The 21,554-nt window shown below is 31.7% G+C and overlaps 4 protein-coding genes across 9 annotated transcripts; 2 read left to right on the forward strand and 2 right to left on the reverse strand.

Annotated features, from left to right (window-relative positions):
- Positions 1–290: 290 nt before the first annotated feature.
- Positions 291–4,128, forward strand: LOC110668536 (abscisic acid 8'-hydroxylase 1). 2 transcript variants are annotated; one of them, XM_021829836.2, is made up of 9 exons: positions 291–669; positions 902–1,226; positions 1,326–1,475; positions 1,657–1,908; positions 1,995–2,081; positions 2,844–2,922; positions 3,173–3,279; positions 3,529–3,647; positions 3,884–4,128. In XM_021829836.2, exons 1-9 carry the CDS (start codon positions 407–409, stop codon positions 3,987–3,989), a joined length of 1,488 nt encoding a protein of 495 aa, XP_021685528.2. In that variant the 5' UTR covers positions 291–406; the 3' UTR covers positions 3,990–4,128. The 2 variants fall into 2 exon arrangements, with proteins under 2 accessions (XP_021685528.2, XP_021685527.2); XM_021829835.2 differs by having other exon boundaries at positions 292–669; positions 2,844–2,964.
- LOC110668535 (toMV resistance protein Tm-1(GCR237)) lies at positions 4,093–9,676 on the reverse strand. The gene is made up of 9 exons (XM_021829834.2): positions 9,535–9,676; positions 8,805–9,461; positions 7,820–8,026; positions 6,929–7,144; positions 6,597–6,810; positions 6,067–6,314; positions 5,180–5,358; positions 4,830–5,083; positions 4,093–4,411 (listed from the first exon to the last, which is right to left on the reverse strand). Exons 1-9 carry the CDS (start codon positions 9,664–9,666, stop codon positions 4,260–4,262), a joined length of 2,259 nt encoding a protein of 752 aa, XP_021685526.2. The 5' UTR covers positions 9,667–9,676; the 3' UTR covers positions 4,093–4,259.
- Positions 9,647–11,033, reverse strand: LOC110668537 (heavy metal-associated isoprenylated plant protein 43-like). 2 transcript variants are annotated; one of them, XM_021829839.2, is made up of 3 exons: positions 10,674–11,033; positions 9,993–10,327; positions 9,647–9,784 (listed from the first exon to the last, which is right to left on the reverse strand). In XM_021829839.2, the coding sequence occupies exons 1-2, from the start codon at positions 10,756–10,758 to the stop codon at positions 10,014–10,016; spliced, it is 399 nt and encodes a 132-aa protein (XP_021685531.1). In that variant the 5' UTR covers positions 10,759–11,033; the 3' UTR covers positions 9,647–9,784; positions 9,993–10,013. The 2 variants fall into 2 exon arrangements, with proteins under 2 accessions (XP_021685531.1, XP_057993560.1); XM_058137577.1 differs by lacking the exon at positions 9,647–9,784 and having other exon boundaries at positions 9,940–10,327; positions 10,674–11,030.
- Positions 11,034–16,343: 5,310 nt separating this feature from the next.
- LOC110668506 (S-adenosyl-L-methionine:benzoic acid/salicylic acid carboxyl methyltransferase 2) lies at positions 16,344–19,544 on the forward strand. Of its 4 annotated transcripts, none has more exons than XM_058138636.1 (5): positions 16,365–16,490; positions 16,652–16,921; positions 18,067–18,471; positions 18,612–18,866; positions 18,974–19,544. In XM_058138636.1, exons 3-5 carry the CDS (start codon positions 18,082–18,084, stop codon positions 19,337–19,339), a joined length of 1,011 nt encoding a protein of 336 aa, XP_057994619.1. In that variant the 5' UTR covers positions 16,365–16,490; positions 16,652–16,921; positions 18,067–18,081; the 3' UTR covers positions 19,340–19,544. The 4 variants fall into 4 exon arrangements, with proteins under 4 accessions (XP_021685464.2, XP_057994619.1, XP_021685465.2 ...); XM_021829773.2 differs by having other exon boundaries at positions 16,652–16,900; XM_058138637.1 differs by having other exon boundaries at positions 16,652–16,738.
- Positions 19,545–21,554: the final 2,010 nt, after the last annotated feature.

Raw genomic sequence — 21,554 nt, forward strand, 5'->3', positions numbered from 1 at the left:
GTTAATGTACCATTTTATTGGTCGGAGTAGTCTATGCTTATTTGCTTAAATTGTAAACAAAAGGGTGCTACAGACATGGAGATTTTCTTTTTGATATTATGTATTATTATGCCTATCATATATATATATATATTATCTATTCTATTGTATTATTGGTGTACTATGAACCAAACACACAGAGATATGTAAATTTATATATTTAATATTTAATAGACGAATCACGTCATATATCTTGTATTTTAAGTATATAGTGAAGCAGGTCAAAAATCCTTTGTTTCATTATAATAGCTTCATTTCCCAGAATAAAACTATAAGTTAAAGCATCCTATGCCAGCTATATATATCCATCCTCCACATCCTCTACGCACATTCTTTTTCCATAGATTAATCAGAATTGAAACTTTCCATGGAAGAGCTTCTCTTTCTTGTACAAAACAACGATGATATTGTGCTGCTTATTACAGTTGTTGTCTTCTCAGCTGCAATAACATATGTTGCCTCTAAAGCTCGGAGAAGATTAGACATAGGAGAAGGGGAAGCAGCAGCAGGAGGAGGAGGAAATATCCCTGGCCGCCTTGGAATACCTATCATAGGTGAAACCTTTTCATTTCTTTCGGCAACTAACAGTACCAACGGATGCTATGATTTCGTAAGGCTCCGACGATTATGGTCAGTTGATCTTCTTCTGTGTTAGACATAAATTTCAGATGTGTATAAATATGACCTTCTCAATGTCTACTACAAGGTTGACATAACGAAAAGCTTTATTTTTATAATTTAGATAACAATTTCAAAAAGATATATATACAGTTTTTTTTTTTTTTTTTTTGTACACCTGCATAGTATCAAAACTGACCAGTATATCGCAACCAAAATCTTCATGATTGTGATGAAAAAATAGGTATGGGAGTTGCTTCAAGACAAGGATATTTGGCAAGATCCATGTGTTTGTCCCAAGTCCAGAGGGTGCAAAACAGATATTGACAAATGATTTTGTGGATTTCAACAAAGGATATGTTAAATCAATGGCAGATGCCGTTGGAGAGAAGAGCTTGCTATGTGTGCCGCACGATAGCCATAAAAGGATTAGGAGACTTCTTTCTGATCCTTTCTCCATGCCTTCACTATCTAAGTTTGTTCAGAACTTCGATCAAAAGCTTACACAGAAGCTGAAGAAATTAGAAGAAAGTGGTGAAAGATTTTCAGCCCTTCAGTTCAGCATGAAGGTCAGACTAATAGAGGAGTACTTAAAGATTAAAATTCAGCAGGCAAGTAAAATAGTGGCTATAGTCAAGTGAATAATTTCTAAAAAAATTTTTATGCAGATGATACTTGATGCAATGTGCAATATGCTAATGAGTATCACAGAGGATTCCTTGCTACAAGTGATAGAAAGAGATTGCACTGCTGTTTCAGATGCTATGTTATCCTTTCCTCTCATGATTCCTGGCACCAGATACTATAAAGGCATTAAGGTAATTAAAAAAGGGAAATCATGGATACAAGTAGAGGCAACAATCGAGTTGACGTCTGATTTTCTGCTGAAGTTCGATAAAATTAGCCAAAGGACATAATGCGTTTTTGTGATGAACATATCTTCAACTTGTGTTCATAAGTTTGAGTCTTGTAAATGCCTAATAGGAATAGTTGGGACAGGCACGTCAACGGCTCATGGAAACCTTCAGAGGGATGATTGGTGATAGACGAGGTGGAAAGGAGACTCATAATGACTTCCTGCAGTCCATGTTGCAGAGAGATTCATATCCATCCAGTGAAAAGCTTGACGACACGGATATCATGGATAACTTGTTAACATTGATAATTGCAGCGCAGACCACCACTGCTGCTGCTATGATGTGGAGTGTCAAGTTCCTAGATGAGAACAGAGATGCCCAAGACAGGCTTAGGGTGAGATTTTGTCATTTTGTAGATACTTTCATCATTTTTTTTTTTTGTGGAATTAATTTTTCATATTCATTGTCATACATTTGCAGGAAGAGCAACTGTCCATTGCCAAAAATAAGCTAGATGGAGCCTCACTCACCATTGAAGATCTTAACAAAATGTTCTATGGCTTAAAGGTTAGAGTACTAAATATATAAACCAAATTCGTTTTTTAAATTGTTATCAGATGATGTCATAAAATTTTCATTGCAATAAAATTTTCAGAGTAGAGCTGTATTTATAAAAATAGAAACAAATCTATTCACCAACTAAACTAAATTAACCTTAATTTGAACAAAATATTAGAAATATGGAAAGCTTCTACTAAAAAAGAGCAATTCTAGTAAGAATTGTAATATGAATACCTTTAGATCAATTAAAATTAAACAAACTTAATCTTCAATTTTTATTATCTTTATATTTAATGTTTCCTTTTTTGTGATTGTGATAAGAAAACACTCTTAGTTTTCTAGATATGAATTATCACCTTTTGATTACTTATATTACTCTAAACATTTAACTGCATTTTCCAACTGAAATGGAATATTACTACCGAAATGGAATTGTGCATCCAAAATAGCCCTAAGAAAATATGATCCCATGTAGATACTTGACAAGTTCTCATATCTGATTTATTATGGATTCAAGATACTATGAGCCTTACTTGTTTTATATGTGAATTTTATTATACATATTGTATTTTGAATACACGAAAAATCAATATAGGAATATAGAAGATGAATGAAGAGAAATATTTTTGATTTTTCTCAAAATTGTTTTGAATTGGGTCTAAATAAAAAATTTTTTTTGAAATATATCCAATGTGTCCTGATCTTTAAGCAGGTAGACAGTTGAAGACGAAAATATAATATTGACATCCTAGTTTGTGCATTCTCCAGGTTGTGAAAGAAACATTGAGGATGTCAAATGTCCTGTTATGGTTTCCTCGAGTTGCACTTAATGATTGCATAATTGACGGCAAGTTCCTCTGCACACTTGCAGCCAAATTCCTGAAGTTCCGTGCGTACAATTCGTTTTTCTTTTTGTTAATATATGTATATATATTGTCTAAATGAACATTATTTTAAATCAGATGGAACTTAGGAAAATCCTATATTATCATCATCATCATTATTATTATTATTATTATTATTATTATTATTATTATTATTATTATTATTATAAACTTAGTTTAACTTTTATTCTTCTTATCGATCTTTTTACTCAGGTTTTGAGATAAAGAAAGGATGGCACGTAAATGTAGATGCAACATGTATTCATTACGACCCAGAATTGTACAAGGATCCAATGCAATTCAACCCTTCAAGATTTGATGTACTCACTTTCTTCCTTTTTTATTTTTTCATTTTTTTTAATTTCATTGAGATTTTGATGAGCTATGTACAACTGGATTTACAGCTCTCTCTTCACATAAATCTGTTCATCCTTCCTAGCATGATTTGATTTAACACAGATTTCAAGCCTTACGTGCCTTCTTCAATATTTAATAATGTCATTTCTATTGATTGTTTGGGGAGTTCATAAATATGCAACATGACAATATATGTACATTCATGTGTACAGGAAATGCAAAAACCATACAGTTTTATACCTTTTGGATCAGGACCTAGGACTTGCCTGGGAATGAACATGGCCAGAGTGATAATGTTGGTATTTCTGCACCGGCTAACTAGAGGATACAAGTAAGTGTTTAATTCTTTTTCCATTAACAATAAAAAAAATAAAAATTTTATTTAATTTTCAATTTCATTTTAATTTCATCTATTATACATATAACCTTTCCCATCAGTCTCAATATAAATATAATTTTCCCGAAAAAAAATATAAATATAATTGAACACTATAAATAGAATTTTTCTCATCATTAATCTTTACACTGTTACTAATACGTTAGGCTTTTCCCATGACATATACACAGGTGGACAATTCATGATCATGATCCCAGCCTAGAAAAGAAGACTCATGTTCCTAGACTGAGGAGTGGATGTCCCATAACTTTGAAAGCCTTGGATGATGGAAAATAAGCAAGCATGTTTTCTTGTGGTGCAGGAAACTAGTTAGTAATCTAGCAAATGCAATGCAGCATAATTATCATTCTCTGTTACAGTTTAGCATATGGGCACACTGTTCTTGTGAATAGATAAAACTGGCCTTTTATTGTTTTTGCATCCAGACACCTTTATTTCTTTGCACTCTTAAAGCAGGGGAGCAAAAGATTAAAGAAATTGAAAAAAGAAAATTGTTGATCATGCATAACCATTTAACAAACTTGGTGACATACAAAACATCAAACCTTATTTGATGGAAATTGATTTATACTGCTGCATTGTGCTCGTTATAGCTTGTTCAACAGGAATTCTCTCCATGCTTGACGCACCATAAAATCCATGAACTCCCTTGGTTCTCTTCAATATGAATTCTGTTTCTCTAGGACCAGATATAGGACCTGTAAATGTGTTGGAGAATAATATGTAATCAACTGTAATTCAGGTAAAAACAACAACTGATTATCAGTAGATATTAACAAAGAGAGCAAATCAGTCAAGCAACAAAACATACATTATTGAAAGTGATTTTGAATGCTGAAGATTGTGAAAGCACAAAAATGAAGCAAAATTGGAAATTGAGTTTGAACAAGCCCGACCATGAAAAGTAAGCCAAAAGTTAGGGCATCAATAACACAGTCTTTAATGCGATTAAAAACTGAAGTATGAACACCATCACCATCAACACAACTCATACAAGTCAAAACTGCGAAGCACAGTATGCATCAGATATAATCTATTCCAATGAAACACCTGCAAACTTTAAAGGAAATTACCACCAGAACTTCATTAAAAGAAACAAACAACTTTCATGTGTACCTCCATGGCAAAGCACAATGATGTTGGGGTTGATATTATGTGCAGCGTCTGCAATAGCTTGCACACAAAACACACTCTCTTCCAATGATACTGCTGTTTTTGCACCAATAGACCCAGATTTAGTAAGCCCCATATGGGCCACAATGATATCAGCACCAGCTTTTGCCATTTCCCCTGCTTCATTTTGGTTAAAAGCATAGGGGGTTGTGAGAAGACCCATTTTATGAGATTTTTCAATCATTTGGACTTCCAAGCTGACCATGAGGAAGTGAAAAATAAAAGCCATAAGAGGAAATAGATAACCAAATACAAGAAGAAACTCATAAGAAAACAAAGTTTTGAAGATATACCCATATCCCATTCCTGTCTCTTCCAGATTCTGTCTAAAATTACCATCAAATAGCCCAACAGTAGGAAAATTTTGCACACCAGAGAATCCAATTGACTCCAGCTGCTTTAGGAAGTAATCCATTCGGCGAAAAGGATCAGTTCCGCATACTCCAGCAAGAACTGGTACCCCCTTCACAATCTATAATTTTTTTTCCATTAATTAGTTTCAGATTTAGCAATAATTCAATAAGATTGAAGTTTTTAAAATCACAAAAATGGTACACACCTCGTGCATGCACATGCACATACAAACAGGCACACAGCCATTCTATTTTCAGATCAGAACACAGATAAATCATTTGTCACATTTTGCAGTCCATAATTTCTAAAAACCTACTAAAAAAAAAGAGTTCCTTGTAAGTGCATTCATTTATTCCAGAATTAACATGTGGAGATGCATACCAAACTAATTTTCTGCATACTTCTGTTTATTCAAGCAATTAATGTGATTGGATAATGGGTATGCCATTTTGATATGTAAGAAATGCAACATTAATACTTGGTTGCTATTTGTCCATGTGTATTCCTTTTTACTTGTTACACGCCAAATATTGATATTTTAGGCCTTCCCCAACCAAGAAGATGATATAGTAAACATAAAACGAAAACTTGATCGCTTGTCCTCTGCTTTATTTTCAAACATTACATTTCTAATATTGGTTTCTTTACAGTCCAACACAATGAAGGTTCTAAAATTGTGTTGCTTTTAGTGCCATTTGCAGAAGTCAGCACTGACTATATGAAACCAAAGAGTATTAAAAGAATAGTTCAACTGTTCATGCAGATGAAATGAAAAAAAAAATGTGAACAGCTTCTTCTTTAGAACACTTAGCACTAGGAAACTTACTGGTAAAACTTCATTAGCCATTTCAATTACTATAGCATTTGCATCAGCAAATGGCAATAAGCCTGCTAAGGAACCCCTTCCTGCCATGCGAAAACGCCCTGAATTGTAAAGTACTATTAAATCAACTCCACCAGCTTCCTCAAATTTTGCAGATATCCCAGTCCCTGCACCAGCTCCTATTATGGGCAATCCTTTTTCTATTTGATCTTTCAATTGCTGCAATATTGTCTGAGTTTTCTGCAAAGTTTCTGTTACAAAAATAGTTGTTTGTTAGCTGATTAAATATCTGTCTTTATTTTCCACTAATTGTAATTTTTTGGTTAACTTGTCATATTTTTACAAATACGCATCTGACAGATGTTATACCTATATTTCTGGCTGTTCTTGAGTTAAGAATAAGTACAATCAGTGGAATTAATACTTTCCTATTAAGACAATAATACTTGATTAAGATCAGCAGGTCTTTCTCACATGATCAACAAAGAACCAATATGTTAAGAAGTTATCATAATGAAGAAGTCCAATTAAACCTGGTCTTGCATCTGGGTAGTTGCTTGGGCTGTAACAGATCATCCCACAGCTTGATGATTTCACAGTAGAAATGTTATGCTCTAGGCAGGGTTCATAAATAGCAATTTGGGAAGGACTGGATTCCATAGGGTTCTCCAAACTAATCTCTAAAAAGGAATCCACCAATGTATCTGCGAATTCTGGGTCATTGATATGATAAGAACACACCTGTACCTACTATCAACAAATTTCAATTTCATCACACAAAGCAATATAGAAAATCCAGAGACGCTTAAGCATACAGTGAAAATTGGAACTCTGACATTCGCCATTGATTAAACAATAATAGTACCTGCCGGTCTTCATTTATCTGTATTAGCTTCTGTAGTTCACTTATTAGAGTAGCAGTAGACTCAGGGTCACAAAATGGTTTCCCAGGTGCATCCAAAGCTGAGATACCCTTTTGTGGCAGGCAGACACGAATCTTTGATGATGACTCGTTAAGTTTATCTGCTATAAATTCAGCAAATTTTTTATTCTCTTCCACAGTTGTTCGCATGAGCGAAACCTGAAATTAACAAAAACACACCTAGTTACAAAGTAAAATCCAGAATCATCAGCCAATGTCTTCCAACACTTCAGCAGAGAAAAATGGATCAGGCTGCACTAATTTGTTATATTGGTAACACAAGTAGAACTATAGAAGGGACAACAGGTTGAGTTATTGCTCATATTTGTTAGAGGAAAATTTACTACTCACTAAAGGCCAAAGGGGAGGACCACTGTTGATAGTCATTGAAGTTTTTTATTATCGTTGTGGGGGGGGGCCGCGCGGGGCGGCGGTAGTGGTGTGATTATGTATATCATATTTGTATTAGGAATCCTTGGTGCACAAGGATTAGGTTATCATAAATAGGGCTGTCATGTTTCTCCTCTCAGTAGTGAAAAAGCCGGCAGCTCTCCACGTATATAGGCACGCTTGCCGACCGACATAAAATGCTTGTGTTTGGCTGCTTTTCTCTCTCTCTATTTTCTAATATGTGGGAGTGTAAATTTGCAGGTTTTTTGTGCTAACACAACAGGGCTAAAGAAAAAACTGACATAAGTTGCAGTCTTAAGAAAGGATTTCATTTTCAAATCATCATGTCTAAGAACAATAATCTCTTCCCATTGTGCAGATAATCCACTGCCAAAACATATACCGAGACAAAGGAGAAAACAAAGGTTAACATCGAATTGTCACCTGTTCATTGTGGATATGAATCTTTCTTTGCTGGAAATTAGGAGGGATTGTATCCACAGCTCCAAAGTTCACCATGTCCAAGGCTCCTACACTCAAGACCAAAGGGATATTCTTCTCTAAGATGGCATCAAAGCGGGAACTATCACAAGCCATAATACCTCCAACTACATAATCTGCAACCTCTGTTGTAGTGATGTCTAAAACACCCTATGCAAAGCCAACAAGTATAAAGCGATGGTAAAGAACGGAACATAATACAGAAAAAAGGCCAGCAGAAAGAAAGAAAAGTAAACCTCTCATAAGTAATGGATGCAAATCGACATCAAACCAGCCTATACAAAGGCAGGCATGCACTAATTAGCAGAAGTAATCAGAAAGATAAAATTATAAGCTATAAAATTATGAATAAATTGAAAGAATCTTAATATATAATAAGTTGTCATATAAGGAAGAGAGAGTTGAATGTAAACATGAGAGATATATGAATTAAGTTGTCAATTGGTATACGAACAATACCATTTTAAACTTCTGCAATAAAATATAATGGTTTTAAGAACTTCCAACAAAACCAGGAATAAGTAAACTTTGGGTTTGGGATGGTTAAAAACAAACAGAAACAAATTGTTCCTTTGAGTTTGGTGATAAACAGTTGATTGAATTCTATGATTATTTGTACAGGGTCAATCAATAAAGGCAGAATTATATATATATAATGAAAATTTTAGAGAATATCTCAAGCTAAGAAAATTAGATTTCTGCACATCTCTTTATTTTAGTTTTGAACCTTGCCAGCTTATTGAGGTTAAAAGAATCCTCTAGTAAATAACACATTACCAGTTGATTTTCAGTTCCATTCAAAAGAATTCTAGTTGGAATTTGATCATACCAACCATTTATTCATGAAAAAAAAAAAAGCAGTGTCTTAAAATCCACTTCATATAAGCTTAAGACTTCACAATTAGAATGAATTGGGAAGAAATATTACCTTTATGAATCCCTCTCTAACAAGAGACTCCATGGCCCTGCCCCCAACCCCAGTGGCGTGGAAAACCAAGGTCTCATATCCTTCTCTCACCAATCTTTCTTTGACAGCATTTACACAGGGGGTTGTAACTCCAAACATAGTTATACCAACAGTTAATTTCTCACTCTCACCAAGAGAACCTCCAGCCCTCTCAAGCCTTCCAATGACCATTCCAGCAAAAGCAGCTCCAGCATTAGATAACACAACTCTACTTACACTATTAATCCCACACACATCCACTATGGATGGAAACAATATCAAATCTGAGGTGCCAACATAAGGTTCAGTTTGACCACTAGCTACAGTAGACACAATAATCTTAGGCATCCCAAGTGGAAGCAATCTAAAAGCAGATGATAATAAAGATGTTCCTCCACTACCACCAAGGCCAATGGCACCCGCAACGACATTAGTCTCCTGAGCGTTCTTCATGAAATGTTCAAGTGCTTTACTCATTATAGCCACAGCTTGGGCCCTATCATCTGGAAGCATATTATGGTTTTGTTCAACTGAAACCTTTAAGCAAGCAAGAACATCCTTTCTTGATACAAAAGAAAATTCCCCAATACCATTAATCTCTTTCTGACCCACGGAAACATCAACAATCACAACCTCCACCTGCCATTGACATTTGCAGAATTTTAGAAAACCAAATCTTGCATTGACTAAAACAAGAAATGAATCAACAAACCTTGGAAGAAGAGTTGTTGGACAAAGAGGTGAGACTGGAACTGACGGAGTCAGATAGAAATCGGAGTTCGTCGAGCTTGGTATCAGCGGTGCCGACGCAGAAGACTCGGAGAGTTTTATCTGAGCAGGCCATGTTTCGTTGTCTCCAGCTAAAATTCAATAGACCAAATATTTTATAGAGTTCCCGATGCTTGCAAAGTTGGGTCTGAGACTCGGATAGCTTGGTGAAGCAGCGAAACCCCCACTGCAAACTATCACCACAGTCGCAGCCAAGTTTCTTTTAATTGGGAAAAAAAAAATTATGCATTTTTTTTTACTTTAATTTTAAGCCAAGTGAGACGCTTACGTCAGTAAACATCATTCCATTTTCATCTCTCTAGCCAAAATACATAATTTTGATTATGAGTTTACTTAACAGTAATATATATAAAAAAGAAAGTCTCGTGATTAGAAATTTACTTATCAGTTATAGAAAAAAAATCACATAATCGAGCATGATGGGCTGCGCTCGTGATAGCCCATTGGAACAACAATAATGCTCTGACACTGGGGACAAGTGAGGGGATCATGGATTTGGGACTTTTGTTGAGGTTTTTTCTCTTCCTTCTTGTCCTCTGGCTTCTTTTGCTGATCCTGTGCCTGTGGCTGTTTAGGTGGTGGAGGAGGCGGCCCAATAGTCACTACCTCTACATGTTTTCCTGCTTTTCTTGTGCGTACTATTATCTCATATGGATCTGCACTTCCTGTTACCGTCAATGTCCCCTTCCCTTCGTCAACTTCTATCTTATCTACACCTACATATTACATATACTTAGCAAATTAAGAAAATAAAAAAATGAAAACCATAACCAAATTATAAGAGATCCAATTACTTATATTTAAATTTGAAATTTCTATCATATTTCAATCATCTAAAATAAAAGAGAAAAATTATTGAAAATTGTGAGATATATGTTTCAATAGAATGATTCAGTTATATTTGACTTAGAGTTCCTTATTTCTTAGTAGGTTTCTATGCTTAAGAAATTAATCCACCAAACGTCCCACAGCTCTTCCCAAATGCAGAAGCTATGCACTCTTGACGAAGAAAATTTACTCTAGAAAACGAAAATGAAAAAAAGAAACAAATATAGTACTAACCATCAATGTCAGAGACAGCCTTGAGAATCTTCTTCTTGCATTTATGGCATGAAACGTCAACCTTCAAAACCGTCCTTTGTACCATGGAAGATCCTGCAGTGTTTCTTTGCCGATCATCCAATGCATAAACCAGGCCTGCTGTGCGGACTGCTGTATATTAAGCAATATTCTAAAAAGAGGATAACTGGTGTAACGAGACTTTGGGTCGTCCACCACTTCACCTTCCCTTACAAATTTCTAAAGCTTGCGCTTGAAGTAGTTGTCTTTTTATTCAGTTTCGGAAATTTCAACCCATTCCTGACCGTTCGATTTGCTTTTCGTTTTGACCTTCAAATATATATTTATGGTTGGCCTGATTTTGCAGGCCGTCAACACAACCATATGTTGCAAACTCAAGTGTTCTCAAAATCAGAATGGTCATACAAAAAATAAAATAAAATCAGATTGGTCATTTGTGTAAATTTTTTAAGGGAGGAAAGAAAACAAAGGGATTTGTTATCTTATTTTTATTTTATGAAAGGGAAAATAAAAATATAGAAATGAAAATAAATTTTTTTAGAAATGATTGCAAATAAAAGAGACGTAGGAAAGTTATGATGAATTTTATAGTCATTAGTATGTTTTTAAATAATTGTTTTTTAAAACTTCAAATCTTGACACGTATGATTTAATTAAAAAAAAAATTAATATGCTGCATTCTTTTACTGGTATGATGTGCCATCATAGGAAAAAAGGGACAGGGCAACATCCAGATGAGAAGGAAGTTGCACCGTCAATTGTAGATGATTGAAACAGGAAATTATCTAATTCATTAGTTAAACTTAGTCAACATAAATATTTTAATTTTCTAGGTGAAGTGATTGAAATTTTAACATTAGAGTTGGTGTAATTCAACGCCTAGGATTTTACATTTTTGTGGAACAAGCCATGGGAAAACGTTACCCCAGAAATCACCTAATTTTGGACATAATAGATATATAAGGCCCAAAAAGGTCATATCCAACTAATTCATATGAGCCCACGCCAAGGGCATACAACCTTCTCATTAATGTTTGTTTAGGAATCCTCACTTCAAAGATTAATAATATTAGTGAACGAAATAATATGTGACTTATAATTTTTTTTTTAATATTAAAGGAGAAAATTGCATTCAATAAGCGATGCTTAAAAATATTGATAAAATTAAATTACAATATTTTAACCAATGATTATTATCTTATATAATAATACATCAACAATCTAAAAACATCTATTATGTATGTCATGAATCCAAATCATTTTTATTTTTAGAGAAAACAAATCAAAATCAATTTAGAATACTTCAAATCAATATATATTATTCCAATAATATCTAAAAAATAATCCTGGATGACTCTCTCAAATTATAAGTATTTTAATACATAAATTATTTTGTACAATTATTGTATGTATAACGCATATGAAATTTAACATACGATAATAAATCATTTGATAATATTTTATAATTTCTCATTCTATTGGTCAACTAGCAGGCTGATCAATAACAATTTTCATTCTCATTCTCAATTGTTTGCCATTATGAATTCGGATAAATTTGTGATGATTGAATAGAGAGGATTGAAAATAATATAAAATATCTCTCTCTGGTTTTTAGAGAGAGAGAGAATCATCTCTGTATAACTTTGTTATTCTTCTTTATTTTCTCATTTAGCTGAGCAGTTTTTTCAGTGGCCTCCCTTGCCTTTGGGTAGGGGATGGTGTCTTTTCTAGCTGGGTTAGGTTCCTTCCTATCCTTGGTTTGGAATGTATAGCTTTGGATTTTGTTGGTTGGTTGTGCAGATCTAGTTTTGTTACTAGAGAAGGTCTTATGGAGGAGATCTGCTAGCGGAAGTTGTAACATTCACCATTTCCTGATGTCGAAATTTCTATCGTAGATAGAATATTCTCGCGAATTTAAAAGTTCCACGGAAAAGGGAATGGGGGTAGAAGTGTGTGTAGAAAGAGATTCATAAAATTTAAATTAAAAATTAGTTTTATTATTGACAATTAAATATATTTTTTATGCTTTTCTCATTATTCACAAGAAAAAATAAAAATATTCTTAAAAGCTGTAAAATAAAACATATAAAATTATTTTCCATAAGACGTTTGCTTATGTCAACTTAATTTCGAAGTCATTGGAATTATGAAAAACGAAGAATTTTATTAAATTTTTATTAAAACTAATAATATTAGAGATAATTTTAATAATGGTAAACTAAAATTTAAACTCAAATTATAAAAATATATTTTAATATTTAAATTTTAATTAATAAAATAAAAGTAAATTTAATTTTTTTTAAGTTGCCCCATTTAAAATTTTTAGATGTACAAAATTAATCTTTTGAAATTATTAATAAGATATAATTGAATCTTTTCCTTTTTTTTTTTTAATATTTATGGTTATGAGTATTTCATACCAATTTTCATGTATCAATACTAAATTCTTTTTTCAGGCAGTTTTAAATATACATTTCCCCTATTGACATAATGTATTTAGGATAAATAGTATTGAAATGCTCCTGCTAAAGTCGAATACATATTAATGAAGAATGTGAGCTCTAATCATTTAATTTTTATTTATAAACTTATGAAAATTGTATTTTATTATAGTCTCTAAAATTTAAATTTTATTTTATTTTTTCTTAATTATAAATTTTTATGTCTATTGCAAAGCACTTTCACTCCACCAAATTTTTATATTTTTTAATTCATTATATCAAAGTTTTTATTAGAGTAATAATTTGAATGCTCTAGTGCTTATTGTCTCATAATTTAAAAGATTTAAACTCCATATTATACTATAATATAATACCACCCTTTTTAATAATTTTTAAAATAAAAAAGAAAAACTAAAGTTGCAAATTCTAAAATTTGTAGGGCTCAAAGTGTATTGAGAGAAAAAGGCAAAAAACAAAATTGTAATTATCCTAGAAAACAAAAAAGAAAAGACTTTATCTATAGTAGTATCATTTAATTAAGAATAGAGAATGATTAATTAGGAGAGTAGAAATATGTATGATCCTTGCATCAATATCTTTCATTTGATTTAACTTCTAAGACTTTTGTGTCCTCACACAGAGCTCATACTCAAAGATAGGAAATCAGTCATGATTTTAAATGAAAATAATGTATGTTAATGAGAAACACATTTTATATTGAATTGTCCTACCTACATTATACAGTCATTTTCAAATTTAGTGATGTTATTTTCAAGGAGACGTATGCTTTGATACGAGCCTGAGGTTAATATTCCAGCTTTTTCCGCAAGATAAGGAAAGGTTAGAAAGTTAAAGGGGTGTTATCCGTTGGCACTCATACGCTCAAGTTAATAATATCTGGAAGAAATTCAAAATAAAGAGAATAATAGTTGAAGTTGCAAGGGTTTGAATGTTTTGTTTTGTGAGAATAAAGCCTTATATACCGGCCATTAACTGACTAAGGGAATGCCAAGTGTTGTTTTAAAATACTAGCTAGACAGTAGCCTTCAATTTTTAGGGCGTGTTACTTATAGTTTGTTTTTACAAGTAAGTATCCTGTCATTCCTGCAACAACAGTTATTGTGTTGGTAACAATAACATTTGTTAAAGGTATGGTACCACGGACATTCAACTTATTAATGTGCTTGTCTCATTGATAATGAATGACTCTCCACTTATTACAACTAGGAGGGATGCTTCTCCTCTCAAGTACTATTTTGAGTGGTTGGATTTCAATATTATTCGGTAGTTTCTTCAGAGGGTTTAATGCTAATTACTCGATTGATCAAATCGCACAACTTTTATTATTCAAGTCTACCGCTATTTTATATATATATATATATACACACAATTAAAAATATCTAATTATTGGATTAATAATATGTGAACGTCAATAATTAAATATTTTTAGGTGCATTAATATGTAAATAAACCTAAAAAAAAAAATCACTTTAAATTAAGTCTTTATATTGACGTTCACATATTATTAATTTAATAATTAAATACTTTTAAATACATCAGTATGTAATCAAACCTCAAAAGAACACTTTAAAATAATTATATATATTTATATATATAATTTTATTATAATTTAAATTCAAAATTTTATAACTTTGAGAACATTTTCGATGTTAAGATGAAGTCATAAAATTAGATGCTGCTGATAAAATTAGAAAAAAATTTATAAGGACCTTTAATCGGTATATGAATATAAGCAGAGAAATATCATATCATATACATTATTAAGCAAGACAATATTTCATTATAGTCATCGAGTGCTTTTGGACTTTATATTATTTTCACAACAACCAAATGCTCTTTATTTTTATTTTATTTTTAAATAATTCTAATATAAAATAATAATTTCTTTTTTCGAATAGGAGTCGTCTCATTTTATTTATAATTGACTATTTCTTTTAATTTCCGCCTAACTTTCCTATTTTCATTTTAATAATAATTTTAAGAGAGGTTATCACGTAACGGCTGACGACAACAAGTGACGAAAGGTCCCTATAATAAAATTGTGATGGAAATATAGGGATTCTGCTGGACAGGAAAATCTTTCTTGGTGTCAGAAATAAATAAAGAAGTACCATTAAATGTCCATTTCATCTACAATTGTTAACTCAATTATACATGTACTTGATGCATGCATGCATTTATATAACATGTAAATTAAATTTCATATATATATATATATATAGAGTACAATAATGATTGTACTGAAACTTTTAAAAATATCTCAAACATTTTTAAGTTTTATTTTGTATTATTTTTAATGGCTAACTGGTTTTCTTTATCAAATTAAAAAAAAAATCTTCTAAAGACATTATATATATATATATATATATATGTTGCATTTACACTCATAACAGAATGACATCGTGAAAATAAGGCTTCTTCTTAATTGAGCAGAGTGGCTGAATACATAGCTTTTAGAGAGAATTTTTTTCTCTGCTAATTCTCTTTTTCTTTACAATTTTACTTTCCTTTAATAACTCACAAATTTTAAAGTTAACATATAATAATTAACCTATAATTTGATTAGATTAATATAAATTTTAAATTATAAATTAAATAATTGAATTATTTTTTTAAAATTGGTGTTTTAATTCAAAATAATTAATGAATTGATTTAAATTTAATTTAAAATTATTTTGTAATAACTTAATATAACTCAACTCGAATGCATCCAAAAAAAAATTCAAAATATTCGGGCCCATTGTGTATGTAAGAAACAAATTTGCACACAGAAAAAACATGGGAAAATGAAAAAAAAAATAGAAAATCCTACATGTGAATCAAAATTTTATTTTCCTATATCAGAATGTATCGTAAATTAAAATTCTATATTTATAGGTAAATTATGTCATATTTTTTGAATAAATATCACCATAATTTTTAATGATGTATTAATTTTAAATTGAATGGATATGTATATATTCAAATGCATATAAAATTTTTCAGTATTAACCATAATTGACTGAATAAAATGATGTATGCAAAAGTAACAAATATAAAAGCAGTCAGTGGTTTTCTTGTGCAAAATTTTTTTTTTTTACAAACAATTCGTATCTCAATAATTGAAGCCATCCCTCAAATATTAATGAGTAAATAATAATATAACACCGACCAACCTCTACTTATCCACGCCTAAGCCTATAAATGGAGGCAGATTGATCTCATTGCAAAACACAAGCATACTAAAGAAAAAAGCATACACAAGAGAGAGAGAGACACAGAGATGGAAGTAGTTCAAGTTCTTCACATGAATGGAGGACTGGGAGAGACCAGCTATGCTAAAAACTCATTGCTTCAGGTAATTTCTGCTCATTTCATAGAGTTATCTCGGCATATATATATATATATATATATATATATGCTTCTGCTTGTGGCTTATTTCCATTGCTGCCTTTCTTTTTTTTTTTTTTTCTTTTTTTTTTTATGAGCTAAATATTTTATTAATAAAATCAAATCCAGGGAAAGGACTGAAACAACAGAATAAAACACACCAAGAGACGGACTGCCAATGGAAATGCCATATGCTAAGCTCCACCCACTTTTTCGGTCAGATGCGCTAAGAACTTAATTGAAATCTCCCATTAATAAAATTGGACCCTCATCAACACTCACTCCTGCGAAAAATTTTCCTCCCAAAAGAATCAAACGCTCGCAGTTTTCTCAGGGACCATAAACAAAAGCTCGGGAGGAAGAGAATTCGCTCTCGATGTGGGCACACAATACCCATAAGTTAAATTTCAAACAGCTCGATACATTAACAGAATCTTGATTCCATATCATATAATTAATTAATATTTAGTTTTATTTCTAATTTTTATTTTCAAAATTTCTCCTCCATACAATAAATTCACAAGGTAAACAAAACAATGTTTTTATTAATAATTTCTTTAAAGGAAAAAAAAATTATATAAAACTTTGTTACATCGATATGGTATATGATACCATCACTCATGTGAAGGAGAAATTATTCTATACATTTATTATATATACAACAAATAGATTTTAATTAACTATTGATTATGATAAAACTCAGGTGAAACTTACCATAATAAATTGTTATAATAAATTTATTTTTTATACGATCTCTATTTTAAAATTTCTCCTTATGTAGAGGGTTGCATACTTGCATTTATATGGTGGAGCATCCAAAGTATTGGTGCATATATAATTGTTGTAGCTGAATTATTTATCACCAAAACTAAAATAAGATATATAAGGTTAGGATTAGTAACCATTATAGTTAATTAAATTCTTTTTATGTATGTGTGTGTTTCATTCTCAATGTTGAAACATGCCAAAAAACTGAAAGCTATATTTTGGTTATAGAGCAAATTACTTTCATTTTACACATTTTTATCAAATTAGTTTATAGGTAATAAAATGAAAAACTACTATATTATAGCTTATAAATCCTAAAAATATATTGAACAAACAGGTGAACTTAAAATCCTAACTAATAAGCTAGTTTCAAAAACTCTCTTCATAAGTGCGTTGTCAAAAATTAAGATTGTTAATACAAGTCTTTCTTGCCTTCATTTATGATTAGCTGCACATCTACATAATTATGGCCCTGTTCAAAAAGATTTATTAAGTTTAATGTTGTTAGAGATGCCTCTAAATATGTATCGTATAGTGTGATGGGATCTTTATATACCAGGGTTGTGACTGCCTCCTATTTCAGCTACCGATCTATTTGTGGGTAAAGCACCCTATTAATTTCATTTTCTAAGCTAAACAGAAATATTTTCCTCCATGAGATCACATGATCATGCAGCTGCAAGTCTTATGTGATTCCCATTTGCATTTCAATCATTAATAATTTAAATTATTTGAATGAATAATTCAAGATATTAAGTAGCTCAAACTAAATGCAGCAAAAAGTGATATCCATGACAAAGCCTATCACAGAGGAAGCCATCTCCAATCTCTACTCTAGCACCTACCCAAAGAGTCTAGCCATCGCAGACCTGGGATGTTCTTCAGGACCAAACACTCTATCTGCACTGTCTGAACTCATCAAAGTAGTGGACAAGCTTTGTGGAAGGCTGGGTCGTCAATCCCCAGAATATCAGGTTTTCTTGAATGACCTTCCGGGGAATGATTTCAACACCATTTTCAGGTCCTTGCCAGGGTTCCAAGAAAGAATGAAAAAACAATTGGAAGATGGAACTGGGCCATTCTTTTTCACTGGAGTCCCTGGTTCTTTTTATGGCAGGCTTTTCCCTTCCAATAGCCTGCATTTTGTCCATTCGTCTTATAGTCTCCACTGGCTATCTCAGGTGGACCATTAAACTTTTTTTAACCCCCCAATTCAGTTTTGAGATATCGATGTGCCAGTGTAATGAGAAGAAACAAGACGATTAACTAATTTCATGATGTATTGTTATATATATATGTATATATACTGGTTTTCCTTTAGGTTCCTGATGGACTGGAGGGTAACAAAGGGAACATTTATATGGCTAGTGGCAGTCCACCAAGAGTTCTCAAGGCATATTATGACCAATTTCAAAGGGATTTTACATTGTTTTTGACTTGTCGTTCGGAGGAATTGGTGACTGGTGGTCGCATGGTTTTGACATTTTTGGGTGGGAGAAGTCAAGATCCGACTGGAAAAGAGTGCTGCTACATCTGGGAGCTTTTGGCTATGGCTCTCAAAGAAATGGTTTTTGAGGTAACCTAATTTCGACAAATTGTAGTTATAAGATCAAAATCTAATTAAGGGCCAGATGTACAAAAACAATCTAAAATCATTCTTAATAAATCATCTTAATGATGCAGGGAATCATTGAGGAAGAGAAATTAGATTCCTTCAACATTCCTCTGTACACACCATCCCCATTTGAAGTACAATCCGATACTGAAAAGGAAGGGTCTTTTAGCATTGATCGGTTGGAGGTTTTTGAAATCAATTGGGATGCTTATCACAATGAAATTAACCTCCCCGATGCATTTAAAGATAGTGGATATAATGTTGCTCGGTGCATGAGAGCTGTGGCTGAGCCCTTGCTTATTGAACACTTCGGCTTCGGGGAAGCAATCATCGACGATGTTTTCCGCCGATACAAGGCAATCATAGCTGATCGCATGGGAAAAGAGAAGACTGAATTTGTTAATGTGGTTGTGGCTATGACTAAGAAGGAATGACCAAGATTAATTCTTCACTAATAAATTAGCTTAGTCATGTGCAATATTAGCTTGTGTTCTGCTTCTTGATTTAGCTTTTCTTTGTTGGGGATGTAAAAGCAAAATTCCTATATATCATGGGTTGCAAAAATAAATATCCAAGAATTTGGATCTATTTCCAAGAATTTGATAGCAGAATAATTTTTTTTATATCCATTTGAATTGAGTGTAATGTGATTTATTAATTTAAGAATGATTTAATAATCTTCTTTGATTTAATTAAATGATATATTATAATGAAATAAATATAAAAATAATTTAAAAAATAAAATATAATTGAAATTGTATAACTAGTGTAAAAAATAAAATATAAATAAAAATTTTAAATGATTTCAAACTACTGATTTAGTGATTTAAAAATCTGTAGTAAAGTGACGATTCAAAGAAAAGTTGTTTATGTAATTGAAAAAAAAATCCACATTTTCACGTTTCAAAATTCTTATATTCTTTTTCATAAATGCTTTAGGATAATTTGAAAAAATAAAAACAAAATATGTTAACCGAATGCATTTATGTTTTACTTTCTAAAGAAAAAATAAAAAATCATAAATCACAATATTTTCGAAAGTAACTCAAGTTTATCTGCTTCCACTTTTATAAGTTTTACTTACCTAATAAAATTTTATTATAAATAATGTATATTTAATTGTAGTTTATCTTTAATTATAAAAAAAAATTATCATGGTAAATATAATTTTAAAATAATTAAATGATTTTAATTGTTCTTAACTAGTGTCCAAAGGACAACATTAATTAAAAAAAAAAAAAAACCCTTCTCAATATTGAATTGGTATATTTCACTTAGTTTAAGTAAAATAGTGCCAAGTAAAATAACATGTTTTTCAATGGATTTGCTACAAGTAACAAGGACTGTCCCTAGAATCTGGCCTTTGGACGGATGGTTACCAACGAGTAAAACAAGTGGCCTAGCCGAGCCAGAATCTCCACTATTAAAGTCATGTAAAACTTGTTTCAAGAAAATATGCCCAAACTGAACTAAATATCTTCAATATGCTACTCTCTATATACAAATGGCCTTTAAATATCGCTGCTTATATGTACGCTCTTTCACTGGCAAATATCTTCCATTCCATTTATCACATCTCAATGTTGGTGAGCATCAAGAGCTCCTGCGTAGTGAAACCAAATGCCAAAACTATGACCGGCCGGCTTTCCCTTCCCGAATAGGACAAAATTTCTAAAGCTTGTGCTTTAAATAGTTGTCTTTTATTCAGTTTGGGATATTTCAACCCATTACCGACCGTTGGATTTGCTTTACGTTTTTGACCTTCAAATACGTGTTTATCGTTGGCCTGATTTTGCACGCCGTCAACATAACCATATGTTGCAGACTCAAGTGTTCTCAAAATCAGAATGGTCATACCAAAAATAAAATAAAATCAGATTGGTTAACTTTTAATATTTTTTAAGAAAAAAAATTCAACTGAATTAACTATTGAACTAATTCTTAATTTAATCCATTTAAACAGTTGATCAAATTTTATTTGACGAATATTGCTCGTCATTTTTTTCATTAATTAATGGACAAAACTTGAATGGTAAAATTTATCTATTTTTATTTGTTTTGAACTCAAAATCTCATTTTTTTAAAATCATAATAAATATATTTTTATTGATTTAATTCTAATAACATAGAAGTAAATAGTCATTAGTATATTTTTAAATAATTTTTTTTTTAAACTTCTAATATTGACACGTATGATTTAATTAAAAAAAATATTAATATGCTGCATTCTTTTACTGGTATGATGTGCCATCATAGGAAAAAAGCGACAAGGCAACTGCCAGATGAGAAGGAAGTTGCACCGTCAATTGTAGATGATTGAAACAGGAAATTATCTAATTCATTAGTTAAACTTAGTCAATATAAATATTTTAATTTTCTAGGTGAAGTGATTGAAATTTTAACATTAGAGTTGGTGTAATTCAACGCCTAGGATTTTACATTTTTGTGGAACAAGCCATGGGAAAACGTTACCCCAGAAATCACCTAATTTTGGACATAATAGATATATAGATATGTAAGGCCTAAAAAGCTCATATCCAACTAATTCATATGAGCCCACGCCAAGGGCATACAACCTTCTCATTAATGTTTGTTTAGGAATCCCCAACTTCAAAATTAATAATATTAGCGAAAACCAAATAATATTTT

This window comes from Hevea brasiliensis, chromosome 16, assembly GCF_030052815.1.
Source record: "Hevea brasiliensis isolate MT/VB/25A 57/8 chromosome 16, ASM3005281v1, whole genome shotgun sequence".
In the NCBI taxonomy this organism is placed as follows: Eukaryota; Viridiplantae; Streptophyta; class Magnoliopsida; order Malpighiales; family Euphorbiaceae; genus Hevea; species Hevea brasiliensis.